This window comes from Balaenoptera physalus (genome assembly GCF_965194825.1).
Source record: "Balaenoptera physalus genome assembly, chromosome: 10".
NCBI lineage: Eukaryota > Metazoa > Chordata > Mammalia > Artiodactyla > Balaenopteridae > Balaenoptera > Balaenoptera physalus.
This window is the reverse complement of record NC_138889.1, coordinates 39,786,113-39,806,415: the sequence shown is the minus strand read 5'-3', so window position 1 is coordinate 39,806,415 and position 20,303 is coordinate 39,786,113. Positions and strand designations below refer to the sequence as shown.

Here is a 20,303-nt window from a genome sequence, read left to right as displayed (position 1 = left end):
AACAGGGATTGTATTTGGTCATTATTGGTAAATTACTGATGGTCCATACATGTTTTCTGAAAGAAAAAATCATGTGGAATATTGCTGATAAAATTCTTATAACTGACTCTTATCTGCATGATTCCCCAGGATATAAGTCAGCCCAGCCTCTGTCAAAAGTGCTTCTGTCGAATCCCCTTCCACAGTTTTAACCCATGGAGCAGCTGAGAGTGAATTCTCTGAACTGTTGTCAGGTCCATGGGCAAATGTCTTAAGAGAAGACTTGGTATAGATGAAGGTGGAAGGGCTAGCTCCTGTTTCTACCTTCTGGGGAGGAGAGGGGGGATGTGTTGGGGACCTTAAATCCTCAGAACAGAAGAAAGGATGATGGGTCAATGGTATAATTCTGCTGCTCATTTCTTCAGCAAAAACGTTGTGGGTGCCAACCACAGAGTAGACATGTTAGGGACTGGAGTATAAGGGTGAACAAGATGGACACAATCCCTGCCTTCAAGTGGCTCGCTGCTTCGTTGAGGACGACACACAAGAACAAAGAGATATGAGGGGTGATAGCTGTCGAAAGAGAGGAAGTAGAGGCAACTAGCAGAGAATACAGAATGGGAGCTTATCCAGATTGGGAGGCCAGGGAAACCTTCTGGAAGAAATTGTTTAGCTGAGACTGAGAAAGCTTAGGGTTAGGTTAGCCAGGCAGAGTAGAGCGGGAGAATGTTCCAGAAAGAAGGAACGGCATGTTTGAAGAGCTGAGGGTGAAAGCGTGGTACTTTTCAGGACTTCAGTTGGAGGGAGCTGGAGGGCACAGTGTATGGGAGTCTGCGGGCCACAGACAGGTGATAGCGTGGGGCTAAGGGAAGAAGAAAGCTGGGAATAGAAACCAATCCATCTGGAGGGCTTGGCAGGAGCCAGGTCACACAAAGCCATGGAAGGAGCTGGATTTCATTATGAGAAAATGAAGAGCACTTAAGGGGCTTAGGCAGGTGACAGACATGGTTAAATTCCTGTTTTAGAATGCTCACTCCACTGGCAGGTTGGCAAGATGGCAAGGACTCAGGCCAGTCAGCAAGCACTTGATGCGACAGGGGCAATGTTTTTCCCATGGGTGTGTCCATTCAGACTTCATTCACCTGTGCCAGAGGCTTGCGGGACACAGAGACGGGGCTGCCAGCTCACCAGGCTCTCCCCAGCATGCATCCTTTTCCAGGAAAAGTGTCTTCACCCTTGTTGCCAATAACAACTCCAGTGGCTAAATGTCCTCGGCACCCCTTTCCAGGCCTGCCATAAAACGGGTCTCAAAGGAGTTCAGGGAAAAGAGGTGAGTTCAAAATTGGTTTGTAGGGAAAGGGTAAAAGAAGAGAGGGGACAGCCAAGGGGAGGGGGTACTGGACAAAGACCCAGAGACATAAAGTCGAGATGTGAGCCAAAGACAAGAACATGAGGTCCACACGCTCTTGTGTTCACCCACACAGGCGTGTGGGCTACAAGACCTCGGGCCAGAACAAGCTCCCTGTTTATGAAGTTCATGTTTCCTAAAGGTGGAGCTGAACTTAAGCTCCTGTGAAAAGCAAACTGGAAAATGCCAGTGATTCAGGGTGGAGGGAATTAGCAGCAGAAAGAAAGGGAAACAGGTCAACCACCCCCATTCTTTCATCCTCAAGGGCCTTGAAACTTGATTTTGCAGGATGCACAGGCATGTAGTCACTTTATTGTGCTCTACTCCATTTACTGCTTGGAGAATAAGGTGCCACTTTATTGTTCAGATTCATTGCATAAAACGCAAATATTCATCCGGAGTTGTCTAATTAGCATCCGGAGAGCTGCCTGGGCTCTGTGTGTGTGTGTAAGTTGGGTCTTCCTTGCTTGCAACGCAATGTAAAAGAGTAAGATGATTCACTCACGCTACATCGCTCTGATTCCAGAAGTCTCAATATTTGTGTGGTCTTTTGTTTCAAACCTAGAACGTCTTATGGTAAACACCTTCTGAATCTCAAGTCTCTGTGCCTGACTTTAATTAACCATTAATATGAACACTTACTGATTAGCACACGGGCTAAATGGGTTTTTGCTTCCTTTTGATTTCGCAAAAAGACCCCACCACCCCCCTCCACCGAACTGATACCAACTGACATCTGATTAGAAAAGGCAAAACTAATTGGAATGGGTGCAAAGGGGATTGTTTGAGTCACTTACATTAATGCACATTACAGTTAAGTATCTGTCATATTTTCCATTAACCCTCTTGCATTTCCCTCTCCAGGATCAAATCTATTTCTTAACCTCATACCCCTCTTTTCCCTAGTTAGAAACTTGGTATTCAACAGGCTAAATTACCCACTAATGCTTTAAATGCACAGCTCTTATGGACGGATGCAAGGCATGGACAAAGACCTTGGAATGAGTGGAATGAGAATAACAGAAGCCATTCCCCTAACTGTGGATTTAAACGCTATGGATTATGATTCCAAGGCTAACATGTTCTTCTTGCTATTGTGTTTACTTCTTTACTGAGGGACACAGGAATTAATTGTTGCTTTACAACAATTCAGTCTATTGTGAACTGAGCTATTGCATACTAGGATGATAAAATGAAATAGAAATGAAAGTGGAATATCTAGCAAATAGAGTTCTATTCTATAAAAGGTTAAAGTAACATGTTCAAAGTTGAACTTGAAATCTTAGGGGAAAAGCCCAGATGATTTGGGCTCAGTTACTACATAAAGTGGATTTAAGCAAAGGACAATGTAGTATGCATACCCAATGGGAATCCAATAGTATTAGGGACAGATGTCTCCTTCTAATCAAAAGCTCACTGAGGAGAGAAACCATGACTTCCTGATCTTTTGATGGATGCAAGGAGAGTTCTTTGGATCACTTAATCTTTTAGTCTTCAATTCCTGGCACATTGTAAGTGCTCAGTAAATTCTCATCATATGAATGAATGAATGCAAAAATTATGGTTTTACCCTATTGTGAACCTCTAACAGTGACCATAAACAGGTTCTAAAATCTTGATGGATGATGTTAAAGAAAAAGAGAGTGAATGAATTTTCTTTATCACTTAAAAAAACATAACGAAGACTTTGGATTTTTTGCTTTAAAAACTAAATCACATATCCACTCCCTTGGGTTTTTTCCATTTTTATCACGGATCAGAGGTACCAGGAAGCCCAGCAGCAAATCAGCCTAGCAACAGAAGCAAGAATAAGTCTGCAATATGATGAAAATAGCTCAATTTGAAAACACTTTCTGATTATTTATAATCTAAAAAAACTTTAAAAAAATTTTATTTTTCCCTTACTACATCACACCTTCATCTTTGTTCCCAGTTGTAGTATCAGTATCCAGAACTCAACAAATAGAGCAAGCACTCAACAAATATTTTTTGCATGAATGAATACAAGCTATTGCTAGAGTGAAGAATGGATCAGTACTAAAGTTAGCCTGGAATCTTTAGTTCCTGGCTCCAAGTTGGGCAGACTAGGAGACTAGAGGTCTGTGGATTGAGATAAGGCAACTGCATCAGAACTGGCTTAAATTTTGCCTGAGGTAGAAAAAAACTGGGAATGTGGACAACAGCGAAATTTCAAACAGACATCACAAAAAAGGCTCTGTTAGCACAACCCAGACCACCTGTACTATTTCCTTAACCTAGGCAGCATAGTAGTTATTAGCACTGGGCCAGTGCTGACTGCAACTCTGAGCAAGTTATTTAACCCCTCTAAGCCTCGGTGTCCTCATCTATTAAAAAAGCGTTGATAATATCTACCATTTGGGTTATTTATATATGGCACAGAGTTGGTATTCATGTTAAAATGAACAAACCAAAGAACACTAACAAGACACAAGCAAAATCCCTCCTGCTAATTTTGCCAGTCAAGAGTCTTTAGTACAAGATGACATGATACTATACACAGAAAATCCTAAAGATGCTATCAGAAAACTATTAGAGCTAATCAATGAATTTGGTAAAGTAGCAGGATACAACATTAATGCACAGAAATCTCTTGCATTCCTATACACTAATGACAAAAAATCTGAAAGAGAAATTAAGGAAACAATCCCATTTACCACTGCAACAGAAAGAATAAAATACCTAGGAATAAACCTACCTAGGGAGACAAAAGACCTGTATGCAGAAAACTATAAGACACTGAGGAAAGAAATTAAAGATGATACAAACAGATGGAGAGATATACCATGTTCTTAGATTGGAAGAATCAACACTGTGAAAATGACTATACTAACCAAAGCAATCTACAGATTCAATGCTATCAAGTGATCAATGGCATTTTTCACAGAACTAGAACAAAAAGTTTTACAATTTGTATGGAAACACAAAAGACCCTGAATAGGCAAAGCAATCTTGAGAAAGAAAAACAGAGCTGGAGGAATCAGGCTCCAGGACTTTAGACTATACTACAAAGCTACAGTAATCAAGACAGTATGGTACTGGCACAAAAAACAGAAATATAGATCAATGGAACAGGATAGAAAGCCCAGAGATAACCCCACACACATATGGTCACCTTATCATTGACAAAGGAGGCAAGAATATACAATGGAGAAAAGACAGCCTCTTCAATAAGTGGTGCTGGGAAAACTGGACAGCTACATGTAAAGGAATGAAATTAGAACACTCCCTAACACCATACACAAAAATAAACTCAAAATGGATTGAAGACCTAAATGTAAGGCCAGACACTATCAAACTCTTAGAGGAAAACATAGGCAGAACACTCTATAACATAAATCACAGCAAGATCCTTTCTGACCCACCTCGTAGAGAAATGGAAATAAAAACAAAAATAAACAAATGGGACCTAATCAAACTTCAAAGCTTTTGCACAGCAAAGGAAACTATAAACAAGATGAAAAGACAACCCTCAGAATGGGAGAAAATATTTGCAAATGAAGCAACTGACAAAGGATTAATCTCCAAAATATACAAGTAGCTCATGCAGCTCAATATCCAAAAAACAAACAACCCAATCCAAAAATGGGCAGAAGACCTAAATAGACATTTCTCCAAAGAAGATATACATATTGCCAACAAACACATGAAAGGATGCTCAGCATCATTAATCATTAGAGAAATGCAAATCAAAACCATAATGAGGTATCACTTCACACTGGTCAGAATGGCCATCATCAAAAAATCTACAAACAATAAATGCTGGAGAGGGTGTGGAGAAAAGGGAACCCTCTTGCGCTGTTGGTGGGAATGTAAATTGGTGCAGCCACTATGGAGAACAGTATGGAGTTTCCTTAAAAACCTGAAAATAGGGCTACCATATGATCCAGCAATCCCACTCCTGGGCATATATCCAGAGAAAACCATTAATTCAAAAAGACACATGCACCCCAATGTTCACTGCAGCACTATTTACAACAGGCAGGACATGGAAGCACCCTAAATGCCCATCAATAGAGGAATGGATAAAGAAGATGTGGTACATATATACAATGGAATATTACTCAGCCATAAAAAAGAATGAAATAATGCAATTGCAGCAACATGGATGGACCTAGAGATTGTTATACTGAGTGAAGTAGTCAGACAGAGGAGGACAAGTATCATATGATATCACTTATGTGTGGAATCTAAAAAAAGGGTTCAAATGAGCTTATATACAAAACAGAAATAGAGTTACAGATGTAGAAAACAAACTGGTTTTCTAAATGGTTATCAGGGTGTAAGGCAGGGGATGGATAAACTGAAAGATTGGGATTGACATACACACACTACTGTATATAAAATGGATAACTAATAAGGACCTACTCCATTGCACAGGGAACTCTAATCAATACTCTGTAATGGCCTATATGGGAAAAGAATCTAGAAGAGAGTGGATATATGTATATGTATAACTTATTTACTTTGTTGTACACCTGAAACTAACATAACATTGTAAATCAACTATACTCCAATTAAAAAAAAAGTCTTCAGTATAAATTATATTAACATGTGTGTCTGGAAATTCACTCTGGATCCTGGCCTTAGCACTAGTTTCATGGAGTATTAAAAACAAATTTTTGTTTCTTTTGTAAACTTAAAAGATAAATGATGGAATATCAAAGATAAAATGAAAATATAAAAACAATGCTCCTGGCTTGCCATGAACAACCCTCAGTATATCTGTATCAGAACTCTTCCCTTTTGCCAGCATAATCCAGTCAAGGTAAGTCATAATGGAAATCACCAAATGGTCGAGGGCCATTTGTAATGACCACCTAGCATCTCCTGGGTCTCTATCCTAACTACACTCTAGATTTTAGGTCACTTACGAAATCATGGGTTTGTTACCGTCTTTTAGATTCATTCCTCGGTTCTGAGTATATTGACTGATTTTATTTCCCAGCTTTTTGAGGATTTTGGCTGGGTTCTGTCTTTGGCCCTTCATGCTCCTGACTTCCTCTCACCTGATTCTGCCCCTAAAACCAAACCCTGACACTAGCCTAATTGGCTGACCCTTTAGCCAACCCCTAACCCCCAGCAAAGGGGTGGTTTGGATGTTATATTGTTGCAGAACTCTGAATTCATAATTATTTTCCTATTAGAAAAGGCACTCCCAGTTGAATGAAGGTTCTATCTCTTCTCTGGCACTTTCTCTGGGCAATTATCAGGATTTAGAAGCACTGTCAGTATATGACAGCTACAGTGAGTCCTCATTTCTCCACCCTCAGACCAACTGGGAAACAATTTTCTGAGTCTTCATCTTTAAGGTTAGCTATACACAAGATTAACTTAAAGACGGAGGGAGGAGAACATTGCTTGATTTATGCCAAGGGTTGATATATAGTGTACTGAAGGATAAACTTGGCTACGTAGAGAGAGTGGGGTGAGGTTCCTAATATACAATTGAGGAGCTTGGCTTTAAACTAAAAAGGAAATGTACAAATTTATGTTTTGGTCATAACAAACTATCCATTCACTGGCTGCCTTCCCTCTCAGAATTTTTAGAGATGGGAGAATTCTAAACCAAATATAGAATCCACTTGAGTTTCATGGCTCTAATGTTACAAAAAAAAATTCACACTTTTAAGGGTCTGATTATACAGCTTTGAAAAAGACCATTTTCTAGTGCAAGAGGTTAGGGCTTTGGATTGAACTCTCATGAGCCCCTGGTCAACCAATAATTCTTTCACACCTTAAAACAAGTATTCAGTGACTTGAAGATAAATCAGAACTGCATGCATTACATCCCTCTCCTGCCCTCTCCCATAACCTTCCAATCGGAAAAAGAAGAAAATTATAGCCAGGAGGTATTTCCACTTGCCAAGCCCCAAACACTAGCAAGACAGAGTTGCTGAAGACATTTTGTGAAACACTGAATACCATTTGTTCTCGCAGTCTCCAGAGAAGGGATTATTTAAAACTACTCCAGGCATGGAACAATAAAGATGTCTCCAACAATTCGATTATGCCGCATCTATCTCTCGGGTGCCATTCACATCTAGGAGAGCAGAAGCGGGCAGGTACCCAGTAAAGGGAGAGGGACATATGAATTCCCCCAATTTCAGTCTCTGCCTGAGCATGCAGCCCTGTCTGGGTTCAGAGTTCTGAAAGGTGAAGAGAAGGCCATCTTTGCACAGTCTACTGGGTAAATTCTAAACAACTGATCAACAAATTCAATCTATCATTTTGCAGCAGAGAACCAAGATTTCCACCATTCCCAAGGCTAGACTGTCCCAATTAACATATCCCACTAGTAAATCTTGCTGTGTTTGACATAAAGTGAGTATGACAAGCAGAAAAAAAATTCATGACTACTGTTTTCGTTCAGGATGCTTTAGTTGATAAACTTAAGAATTGCTTAATTTCCTTCCCTCCCATGGCTTTGGTCATGAGTATCAGTGATTTGGCTAATCTGAGATGAGAACACAGATTTGTACTGTCTACTATGAATGGCAGAGTTAAAACTACTCTCTCTGAGTTGAGAATACTTAGCAATATACCGGATGAGACAATAAAAATGGAAAAACCTAGAAATATGTACATCCAAATGAAAATTACTTCTCAAAATTATCCTTTTGGGAAGCAACTCATTTACTTTCTTTATTGCCTTCAGGGAAAGTTCACAAACCAAACATGAAATGCAGTTCTATCACATCATAGTTATTCTTTGTTTTTTTGACCCAAAGCAGCATTACTCTGCTTGACTGTTTTCAGAAATAACCCCGACAAGATGAATATTACTGCATTGATAACAATCCACTCAATGTGCTAAAAGCTCTGAAGACAATCCCTAGAGAAAAACTCTGCAACTGTATTGAACAATAGCACCATTATTAGCATGCGTCCAACCCCTTCAAAGGTGAATGCTTTCAAGAGGGTCACACTTATTTGACTACAGAGCTCTGATACGCTTGCTCACAACTCAGACACAGAACACTTCAGAGTCATACTTCATGGAATTGTTGAGCCGGAAGGGACAATATACAAGTTCAACTGACAAGGTTGGGAGAAGACTTTGATTGAGTAGCCGTTGCCTGCCTGTACAGAAGAGGCCTTCAGCTGGACATGTCACCACCATTTCTACCACTTTTTGAGGGCCTTCTTGAAAAGATGAAAATGATCTTGGCATCATAAGTGTCATACACACTGGGAAAAGTAAAAAAATATCCAAGGTACTGGGAGATGTTTGTGGATTTGGTCATTAGCACCCATTGGTGTGCTTGGGTCCTGGAAGCTGGCATGGGGACTCAGGGGTCAGAAGTATGGTGGACAGTTGTTGATATGAGCAATAGAGCCGGAAACAAGACAGAGGATGTTGGAGGTGGCAGGAAGGCTCCCAAAGAAGGGCTGATGGGGTACCAAAGAGCTATATTTCCTGTTGTAAATTGCTTATTTTGGTTAAGCTTCATAATACTCACTCTCAGGAAGGTCAAGCGTCACACAGATAGTTTTTGATTCTTTTCTTTAACAGCTCTGAAGGTGATTAGAGATTTGAGACTCCCTCTATCCTCCCCAAACTTAATTCACTGTGTAGATTATGTAATATGGCTCGATATTATAAGAAATATTTCTTTTGAGAATTTCACAGTGATCTACAAATGGCCATTCATTTCCCAGCAAATCCTTCTTGTGAGCGGTATAGCCTCAAGCCTGAAAGTACAACCTTCAAAGTAGACCATCAGAATCCTGGCTCTGCTACTTATTATCTGTGTAACTTTGGAAAAGTCATTGAACTTCTCTGTGCCTCATTTGCCTCACCTATAAAATGAGAATAATGGTAATTAGTTTATATGGGTAAAATGAGATACCACAATCAAGGCGGGGCAGAGGTCATGCCAGTTACAGAGTAAATACTCAATAAATGCTAACCTCTACTAATATCTCATTATTTATGGTCATTTTTATGGTCAGAAGTCCGGGCCCAGGAAAGGTAAATCGCTACCCACTCACCATATTGCTGGACAGAATTAAAGATAGTTCTCTTTTATTCCTCTAGTACTGTTTATGAAAAAATTTGAGACTTACTCCAATGGGCTTCCTACATAAAAGTAATGCTTGTTAAAAAATATTCTGATATCATGTATGGCCCTTTCCATGATAATCACAATAATAGCCAACTTTATTCTAGACTCCCGCCTGAGAGATATATCACTTACTCTCCAAAAATCCTAGGATGTACATTATCATCGTCACTTACAGGTGAGGAAACTGAGGCTTAGAGAGGCTCACTGATTCGCTGGAGGTCACACAGCTAGAGTGTCAGAGTTAGAATTTAAACCCAGATTCACCCACAGCAAAGTGGCTACACAGAATATTAGAAAGTAGTTCCACAATACTGTTTGTTTTTAAACGATCCCCAAATTACCCACGCTAAAAATGGAACTTTGTAATATACACATGACTCTACTCCAAGTCCATTCTTCATAATCTACGATTTAGAAAAACACACTTCGTAAGTGGTTAAGAGCCGAAAGTTTACTTGGGACACAGCTCTTGAATCCTAGTTGAGTCTAGTTTTCTCCTGGCATATATCTAAGGCAAAGGTTAGCTTGGCCACAGTCTGTGGTGCTGGTGGCATTCTTTTCTGGGCAGTAGCCATACAAACTACTCTAGGAATGTGATTGGAACTAGGCTCTGTGCCGTCATACTGTCCTGACACATTGTTTTGACAGGTAACGTGCTGTCTTTGTGCTTGGACGCTAACACAGATCTGTCAAATTACATGCACAAAGCAACATTCAGCCTTCCTGCCTGCCTGCCTGCCTGCCTGCCTGCCTTCCCTCACTTATTCCAGGAAGAATTTTTCCTTTCAAGTTCCCTGGGGATCAGCACTGATTCACCAGTGTGTGTTCTGGAGACACAGGGCTATCTCTTCATATGATTCCTGTTTGGGGCAGGATAAAACCTCTGCTTTATGTTAACCACAGGATATAAGGTAACCACAGATTTTTTTTTCTGTTGGTAGTCATGACAATTTCATGCTTTAACACTTAATTCACACATTACCTTCTCCGGCAGCCGTTCCTGATTTCCCCTTGCTCAGTAAATATCCAAACTTTGTACTCCGTATCATTATCTTTTCCACTCAGTATTAAAATGATAGTTTTTAAAGCCTGTCGGCCTCTCCAGACTGTACTTGCAGACAGAGAACATGTCTTATTTAGGGTGGCTACTCAACCCTCATGCACCAGCATGGAATCACAGCAGGATCTATTATGATGGGTTGGGCGTTTAGACATTTCAGTTGGTTGGTGTGGGTGGAGATTTGTCATTAAACACTCTTAATATCATGTCTGGCCTTATTTCAGTACTCAGCACAATCACAACATCATGCATGCGGTAGGTACTCAGGGCATGCATGTCGACGTAATGACTGATTTATTGACTGAACAAATAAACACCGGGCATGGGCATATCAGAATGTAACTGACAACTGGACTTGTCACTAAAGGCATGGATTCTAAGGCAACCTTCTTAATAAGCAAGAGCCTTGGATCACAACAGACCCGACGACAGTGATGCTCTACAAGGAAGATGCTCTTGCCTCCAGATGCCTCAAGTGAACCTTCGTGAGGTCTCCAGAGGCATCTGTCAGCACCATCGCTGTCTTTGTGGTCTTGATTCTGTCCCAGTGCAAACATAATGGTAACCAAAGCAACCGGACCGAGCTGAATGGTGTCTGGGTACTCTGCGCTGGGAGGAGCAAAGCCCTTACCTGTCTGTGTTGTTGGGAGACTTGGTACCCCAGTCCTGTGATGGGCTGATTCTGCATCTTCTGCAGCAGGATCTTCTGCTGAAGTGGTAACGGTGACCTCAGCAAAGGCTGGCTCGAGAGAGGTTGGGTGGGCTGAGCTGCTGGCTGCGGCTGCGGCTGCGGCTGCGGCTGCGGCTGCGGCTGCTGCGGCGGCTGTTGTTGCTGCGGCTGTTGCTGCTGCTGAGCTGCAATCGAGCTCTGCTGCGGCTGCGACTGCGGCTGGGTATAATGCAGGAGAGGAGGCTTGCTCTGGGGAGGCAAAACGGAAGGCATCTGCTGGTTGGCTTGATCTGAGTTAAAATGAAACAAAGGCTTGGTGCTGCCATGCCGGGGCTCCATGGCTGTGTGGGGGTTGTTCATAAAACTCCGACTAAGGTCCTGAGGCTTCTGCTGCAGGAGCACGTCCAGAGGCCCTCCCTGGGCCGAGGGGCTGGCCTTGTACATGTAGTTCGCCATGACCTTCGACTGGCTGCCGCCGCCCACGACCCCCGGCATGGGGGAGCTCTGGGGGCTGAATGGCTGCTGGCCAAAAGAGGGGCTGGGGATTTTCTCCTGCCCAAACGGACCTGGGGAGGGCCCCGCCGAAGAGGGCAAACCTGGCCAGCTGGTCGGCTGGTGCTGCTGCATCCGGACGTGCTGCTGACGATTAGCAGCGATCTGTTTGAGCTGCTGGGCGTGGGATACTTCCTGCCAGCTCGGCAGGGCCCGGCTTGCTCCTGAGGCCGTCTGGGGCTGAGCCTGGCTCTGAGGGACCGAAGGGATCGGGGAGGAAGCGGAGAGGGCCGAGGTGGCCATGGAGAACGCAGGGCCGGCGGATGAGGGCCTCAACTGAGGAGAGCCCGAGGGGCCCTGGGTCAGGCCGGGTGAGTATTCACTTTTGATCACCGTCTTCTCCATGGGCAAGGACGGCCGGGGAGTGCTCCTCTGGCTTTGCTGACCCAAGTCGATGTTAAACGGGTCGTCCTGCTTTATGGTGGCGTTGATCATGTTCTCCAGCTCAAGGTCACTCATGGGAGGCACAGATATATTGGTCAGTTCATTGAACAGTTCCTGCAGCTCGGGATCCATCAGCTGCTCTCCGGGGTCATCTCCGTACCTGTTAGAAAAAATATTCTCCTGGGTCACTTGACCATCCACGTGCTTGCTGCAAGAGAGAGTCTCTCCCGGTTCCTTCTTCACTTCCTTTAAGCCCATGTTGAACATACCATTTCCAGGAGAATGTGTATGGGGTGGCAGCGTGGCAGTCTTTCTCAGGGGTGCTTGGCTCATGGGCAAGGTCCCTGACATCATATGACTTTGTCCATTATTTACTTGGAGGCCCCCTTGTCCTGCAGTGAGGTTTTCCCCAACACGGATTCTTTTGATATCAAGGAATGAGTTGTCGACAAAGCCATTAGGCCTCTTGCTGTTGGCAGGGGACAGGTTAACTATCTGCTTTCTTTTCAAGGAACCCTGGAGCTGAAAGACAGAGGGGGAATAAGAAAACAGAACATGAGATATTTTTCCAGATATGCGTTCAGTCAAAAGAGACAGAATATTTGAATGTTTTTTCCGTTTACACACAGGATGAGGCACAAATGAAGCCCAGTTTGGAGTATAATGAAACTTACAGTAGCACAAACAGAGCAAAATGTTTCTGGAGGAGCAGGTCAATGAGGGGTGACAGGTCATAGAGGTTCCCATGATTGGTGCGTTGGCCGATGGATGAAGAATCCTTCACATGTCATGGGGAGTTATTGATAATGCTTACGATTAATCACCAAAGTGGTGCTGTTTTCTGGAACAGGCCAAACTATTCCACATGCATGCACACATAACCCACACGGCCACAGGCCACTGGACTGAACACAATTTTGACCAAGATGGGAAACACTGTAGAGTCTAAAGCTGGGACCCAATTTCCAGTTTCTTTTTCACAGATTCAACCCCATCATCACTCTTATCCTCTAAGTAAGTAATCAGAATAGTTGTCGTGTCGAAGGAGATAGTCTCTCTGTTGTTTAACTATTTTTCTTCCTATGATTCTGCAGCTTTGCATTTAAGCCCCTGTAGCAATACTGGGTGGGTGCGCAGAAGCTATGAGGTTATCATTTATCAAATGAGACACTCTAAGCACAGATTTTCCTGGGGATTCATTTTTTATCTGGCCCGTCTCTAAATCTCTTAGCCAAAACCAAGGTGTAGAGAGGCAGTACCGCATAGTGGTTAAGAACTCAGGCTCTGGAACCGGCTAAGCGGAGCTCAAATTCCAATCTGTCACTGAGTGCTAAGTGACCCTGGCTCTTGACTTATCTGAGCCTCAATTTCCTTACCTGGAAAATGGGGACAACAGCACTTAACTCATAGGAAGACATGAGACATGTAAACGTTTAGCACAGGGCTTACTGAAGTAAGAACTCAATAAAGTTTAGTTTATAAAAAAATATGGCTTACTACCTTCTCAAAGAGGAGCATCTCTCTAAACAGCAACAGTAACAACAAAATATTAAAGTACTTCAATCACTCACTCAGTGATTAGACTGTATTCTATTAACTTCAGACATTATAGAGAGAAATTTAAGGACCATACAGTCACACCAGTAAATTAATAAGAAACATAAAACATGCACCATTGATCTTGAGATCCTTGTTGCTTTGCCTCTAAAGTGAGAGGCTATATCTAGCAAAGGGTGGCTTTCCCACTGCAGCTGACCCACTTCAATTATTTAATGTTCGCTCAAGATAATTGCAAATTACTGAGGCAGAAGGACACTTCCCAGATATAAAATTCTATCACTTCTCCTGTCCTCCCTTTTCTCTTACCATCACTCCCCCACCCTCCTGAAGATTTCTAGGTAACCTAATTAGAAAATGAAATTAACGTAACCGAGCACCTATTATATGCCAAGTACTTTAAATATGGTTATTTTATTTTCCTTATTCTTTACAACAACTCCATTAGACATGCGTTATTTTATAGATAAGGAAACCAAGGCTCAGGGAGGCTAAGTAACTTGCCCAGTATAAGTGGTAGACCTGGGCTTTAACTCAAGTTCTGCATAGTTCTAAAGCCTGTGTCACTTCCACTATATGATGCTGGAGTCACATTGTTCAGGGCTAGGGTCTGCCTTGTATGAAGAGGGAGGGGGTAGTGAGCACAGAGATATCCTGGATCTCTCGTCACATGATGAGGAATCAGGGAATGGCGGGGATGCAATCTAGGGCTGAGTGTGAACGATATGTTTCTTGTCATGTAGTTCCTCAATACCTGTTTCAGTAATCCATTACCTGTGGGTTTGCCCCCTCACAAGTGTGTCTAGTTATGGTCGATGTACCATGCTGGTATAACCAATGTTTACCTTTTACCATTGCTAATGGGCAATCAGAAAAAGGAACCTGACCCAAGCTGGGCCAATCATTCCTTCCATGAGAATTCTGAAATCGGAGAAAGTGAGACCAGGCTCTCTTTGGGTAGCTGCACAGCCATTTATAAAACTTGTGAAGTGTTGTTCCATTAAGCCAACCACAGCCATAGAGGAAGTAAGTCTGTGGAAAGAGAGGGAATGATGCAGAGAGGAAGGACACAAATTTTGATAGCATTTGAAGGCCTGATTTCAATCTTAGGCCAGCTCTGCCTCTCTCGTTGTTTTCCTTGATACACTATGGAATCTTTACAATAAAGGCTCCTTGTTGCTTAAGCTAATGTGAGTTGAGCTTCTGTTACTTTCAACCAAGAGCCCTAACTAAATCCCAAGAGATTTAACATTTGGTGATGCGCAGTTTGCAGCAAGGGATAGGGGTACCCTTTGCACCTGGCTGTGAAGCTTTTGTTCTCCTCATCTTTGCTGTCTCTCCATGTTTCCCTGACTCCTAATCTTGTCTATTCACTGATATAGGCCAACATCATCACAGAACACTGTCAGCCATCACTGCATTTGGCACAAACTGAAAGTGGTCACCGTCTGTCCTCAGGCGGTCAGGAAGAGCACAGACCAAAGAGGGTCAGCCGTGTTACCTTAAGAGAGGCCTGATTTATTTCACGCTGATTTATTTCAGCATGTTACATTTTGAAGGTTTTTTCCACAACTGGTAAAGAAAAAACAAAGGAAAACATTCTTTTTCCAGGTTTGGGTTATTGCCTTTGATTTATTTTCCACTGCTTTGAAAAAACCTGTTCTGCCAGATTCTCTACTGCTCAGGCCACTCCCTGGGCAGTTCAGTACATACTCTGGGAAGCAGCTCCAGGACTTTCTCTAAGCCACCAGGGCTGGAGACGGAGTAATAGAATTAGCGGTGGTGGTAGCAGTAGTAGTAGTAGTAGTAGTAATAATAATAGTAATAACAACAACAACAAAGTCATTTATTGAGGGCTCGTGTGCTAGCCATCGTGGTAAGCTTTTTATATGGATAATCGCATCTAATTCTCACAGAACAACTCTAAGAATCCTCGCAACAACAACTCTATAAGGTTGATACTATTTCTACCCTCTCCCCTCCCTTTTACCGATGAGAAAATTGAGGTTGGGAGACTGAGTAACTCTTCAAGGTCACACAAACACTAAGCAATAAAGCCCTGCACCAAACCAAGGATTCCCACTGCTGAGCCTGTGCTGGGAAGTAAATGGTACCCCAGGCCCCGACAGAGATAAATAAATGGTGCCCACACGCAGGTGTTGAGGAGGCTGGCCCAGGATCTAGTCCTGATTCTGGCATTACTTGCTTTGCTATTTCAGGAAGTTATTTCTCTTCTATGGACCACAGTTCCCTCCTTTATAAATAGGATTATCTCTGAGAACACTTTCCTGCCTGAACCCAGAAAATAATAGACAATGAGGGAGTGAGAATTGTTTTTTAGGTATATGTATCATGGTGTAAAGTCACCACCAAGCATAGCTGGATGGATGGCTTAAGGTGGGAAACAGAAGTCCTCCTCAGTGACGTATGGAAGACATCCCCATGGTTAAAGAGATTCCATTAGGACTTCATCAGGCATGATATTTACCAAGAGAATTTTGGGGATAGTCTATGTCCTGCCTTGTAGAAGCTTCTAATCAAAGTTATGTCACCAAGGCCCAAGGAATGCACAGAAGTAGAGGCACAATACAATCTCAGTGATTCTCAAAGTTCAGTCTTGGCTTTGAAGTATTTTCTTTGCTGGACTAAAATGTCTCCATCGGATATATGGCTTTGAATTGTGGTACAGAGTCTCGAAAATTTCTGTGACAAAATGGAAATACTGTATTCTAGAAAGAGAGGGAGAACACAGAGAGTCATATCATGAATACCTCAGTGAGAAATCGTTTATCAGAAAATGCAATGCCACTTTACCAGGCCAGGAATAGTCCTAAGGGAATGAGACTCAATCAGAGGAATGAAGACATGGGTTTACATCAAGAAAGATGGCGGCTGGTTTAGGGAAGTTGGGAGCTCCACAGTGTAGACCTTCCAGGTGGCTGGGGAAGATGGGATGGGGGCAGGTAGAAGTACAAGGGCAGGGTATATCCTGAAAGCCAGAGGGGACAAACAATTTCCAGAAAGCAGTTAATAACATTGAAAGGGTAGAGGAAAGAATCTCCAGAACAAATCTCTCACCAGGGCTGACTTACCCATTAGGCTGGGTAGGTACAGTGCCCAGGGCCCACAGTAGTCTTAGGGGCCCATGAAAATATTTTAATTTAATTTAGTATGGAGGAAAAATTGAACTTTTAGGTTGAGGAAATGTTTTAATATATACAGTAATATATTTATCTTGATGTCAACACAGTCATAAAATATAATTTAGGGCTTCCCTGGTGGCGCAGTGGTTGAGAATCTGCCTGCCAATGCAGGGGACACGGGTTCGAGCCCTGGTCTGGAAGGATCCCACATGCCGCGGAGCAACTGGGCCCGTGAGCCACAACTACTGAGCCTGCGCGTCTGGAGCCCCTGCTCCGCAAAAAGAGAGGCCGCGACAGTGAGAGGCCCGCGCACCGCGATGAAGAGTGGCCCCCACTTGCCACAACTGGAGAAAGCCCTCACACAGAAACGAAGATCCAACACAGCCAAAATAATAATAATAATAATAATAATAATAAATAAAATTTAAAACTACATATATAATTTAAAAAAATTTTATAAGGAAGAAGGGGCCCTCAAAAGCAAGAGGCCCCCCAAAAGCTCTCACATAAGAACTACTATGTATTGAATACTTAATTTAAGACAGGTGCTCTTAAAACAAGAGTTGTGTAGAGTCCCATTTAATCTTCTCACAGCTCTCTGAACATGTATCCTGATCTTCATTTTTACGTGAAGAAACTGCAGCTCCTGACTTTAAGATTGCATAGTGAATGATATGGAAACAGGTTGCCAACCCGGGTCTGGTTCCAAAGGCCTCCTTCTGAATCACTAACCACACTGCTTGCTTTCCTTTGGCCTTCAATTTGCCACATGCCAACACTGTTCTCAACACAGTGGACACAGAGAGCCAAGATAGAAGGATAACAGAATGAAGACGTATGGCATGTACAGGGCAAGGGTAAGGGCATTCAGGACTCATAGAGATGGATGGCAGGAGAGGACGGTGACATCATTGGTTGGAGGTTGATGGTGAAAGCTCAGGACATCACTCTCGAGGCTCCAACAGAAGAAAGGGAAGAGACAAAGGGTCACTTGGTCATTCAAAAAGATTTATTGAGCATGCAGAGAGGGTTCTGAACCATACCCTGTCCAATGATCCCTGGCATGAGAGAAATGCAGATGACTAAGCTCGTGGCAGCATGTAAAGGCTTCAAGTGAGTGCTACATTTCAATATTTATACTTTTTCTAGACGGACTGAGAGGCACTTTTTGTTTTGTACAATAAACTTGCACCCCAAAATTATTATGTTCAATTTGTGAGATTATGCATACAATATCACCCTTTCACTAGCCATCCAAGAAAAGGGCTTCTTTTGGGAAGGATTTCAACACAGCAAGTCTCGTCTGGTTTGCATATGACACAGGAATCAGTGTACTTCCCTTCGCTGAGATCCAGCAGACTGTTTCCTTTTACTCTCATCCTTGTTCTGACTCTTCTCCTTGAACACCTCCATGCTATTTGAGGCCTGCGGTCTCTACTGGGGGAAGGGGTAGGCCTGCTCAGGGCGGGGCGCAGACACAGTGGCCTGCCTGCCCCAAGGGCTGCGGATGGAGGTGCCGAGAAGCACATGGACAAGGAAAATCCAATACACGGTGGCATCAGGGCTGCAGTCCCCTGGTAAACTCTCCTTTTTCAACAGCTGTGCTTTACTCTTCCAAAGGACTAGAAACACAAACTTCCTGGAGGGATTTAAGAACGCCATTATTGCACAATCCTCTGGTTTCTGTTTCTTTCCCTGCCCCCTATCCCTTTCCACAAATAAATGCATTCTTTGTCTCCTGGGCTGCCCTAGAAACAGGGAATATGCCACACAAAGGTAACAATTCAGTCCATAGGTCACATTTTTTTTGCTCAAGAAGATTTCTGTCTTTCTCAAAAAGAAATAAACACGAGAACCAAATTTACTGCTGCTTAGATACTTGAGGGACTATCTTGGTCCCATCATCTGTAAGCTTTCCTCAGGCCATTTTACTCATGGCTGATTAGAGATAAGGTTCAGAATAGATAATATGAGAAAGAGATCAACTCCCCCAATAATTTATGACTCGATTTGATTCCTGAAGTAAAAATGTTTGGGATCCTGAAACAGCAAATTCCAGCTCATCACAGTACTTGAAGGTAAGAGTGATTCTTCCCTGGCTCTCCTGCCCCCAAACAAACTAGATGGGGTTATAAGGCTTTTGCTGAAGACATCAAAAAGCTCCTACTTCTTATTTAGCCCTTGTAGAGTTCAGAGCTTCTCCGTACTGCTTCCCTGTATTGCGAGGTATTGTTTTATGTCCATATAGTAATTAGATTTGCCCAGCTAGATTTTAAGGTCTTTGAGCTTGGGCACTGTGTCTTATACTTGACTGGCTCCTTTTAGTACTAACCACAATGCTGGGCATATTACAGGTGTTCAAATAGTAGTTTGTTGGATGATCTCAGTACTTGAGAAGCTGGACCCTTCTAACAACTGAGCAGTAAAACAATGGTAAGACGAAGGCTGTGGTAAATATCTTCATATCCAATTCACAAGCAGTTTAATGGTTCCACTAGAGTTTTGCTTGAGTGATCACTTTCTTCTGAACCCTGAAGTCAAGGAATGAGAAGCTCTGAGAACTGAAACCACGTTGTCATCCATGTAAACCACACGTGAAGGTGTGTGTGAAGCTTTGTGAAGGATTCCAGGTGGTGCTGAGCCTCCTGGGCTGCAATTCTAAGCCCCACCTTGACTCAATGTCCCATGCGAATGAAACCACTGCAGCTGAAATGAAGTTGGGCAAACTTCCTGTATGATTTTTAGGAACTTCCATTCTTATTCCTTCAGAATAAAGTGTGATTTATTTTTTAATTTTATTTTATGTTTCTGGTGGAAGGTGTCAGGGAAGGCATGTTAGATCTATCTGGAAAATGTGTCCCATAACTTTGTTCCGTAAGGTCTGGACTCTGAGAAACGTGACCACTTAAGTCAATAAAATAGCTATGTTTTTAATGAAACCAAAGATAAAGTTTTATATAGAAGCCAGAGCACTGCAAATTCAGGATCTTTGTAGAGAAAACAAGTCAACACACTGTCCTTCTAAAGACACTACATGCCAAAGAGTCCCACATTCAAAACATCTTTAATGCCTCTCTGCCCCTTTCTTATTGTTCACGGTTGCCTGTAGAAGAGTAACCAGAAGAGATGGAAGTTGCCTCAGAAACACACCCCTCATTGCAGGGCAGAGTGAGGACGTCTCATTACAGCGTCTTCTCAGTTTGCACACTTCTAGCCCTTCCCCTTGGAGAATGTTCCAAGTTTATCATCAACTCACAAAACATTCACTGAGGGAAGAGGGATGAGAGCCCATGCAACACTTTCTCAGAGCGGTAGACATCCCGTTTTGTTTTTTTTTTAGTTGAAATGTAGTTGATTTACAACGTTGTGTTAGTTTCAGGTGTACAACAAAGGGATTCAGTTATACATACATATATATATAGATTCTTTTTCAGATTCTTTTCCATTACAGGTTATTACAATG

At 42.6% G+C, this 20,303-nt stretch overlaps 1 protein-coding gene across 2 annotated transcripts in view; it reads right to left on the bottom strand.

Annotated features, from left to right (window-relative positions):
- MAML2 (mastermind like transcriptional coactivator 2) overlaps positions 1-20,303 on the bottom strand; it is a 365,379-nt gene that overhangs the window by 114,249 nt on the left and 230,827 nt on the right. For both annotated transcript variants that reach the window (XM_082409878.1, XM_082409879.1), the window contains one exon: positions 11,166-12,662. In XM_082409878.1, the coding sequence (XP_082266004.1) occupies positions 11,166-12,662 (1,497 nt within the window). The remainder of the gene's footprint in view (positions 1-11,165; positions 12,663-20,303) is intronic.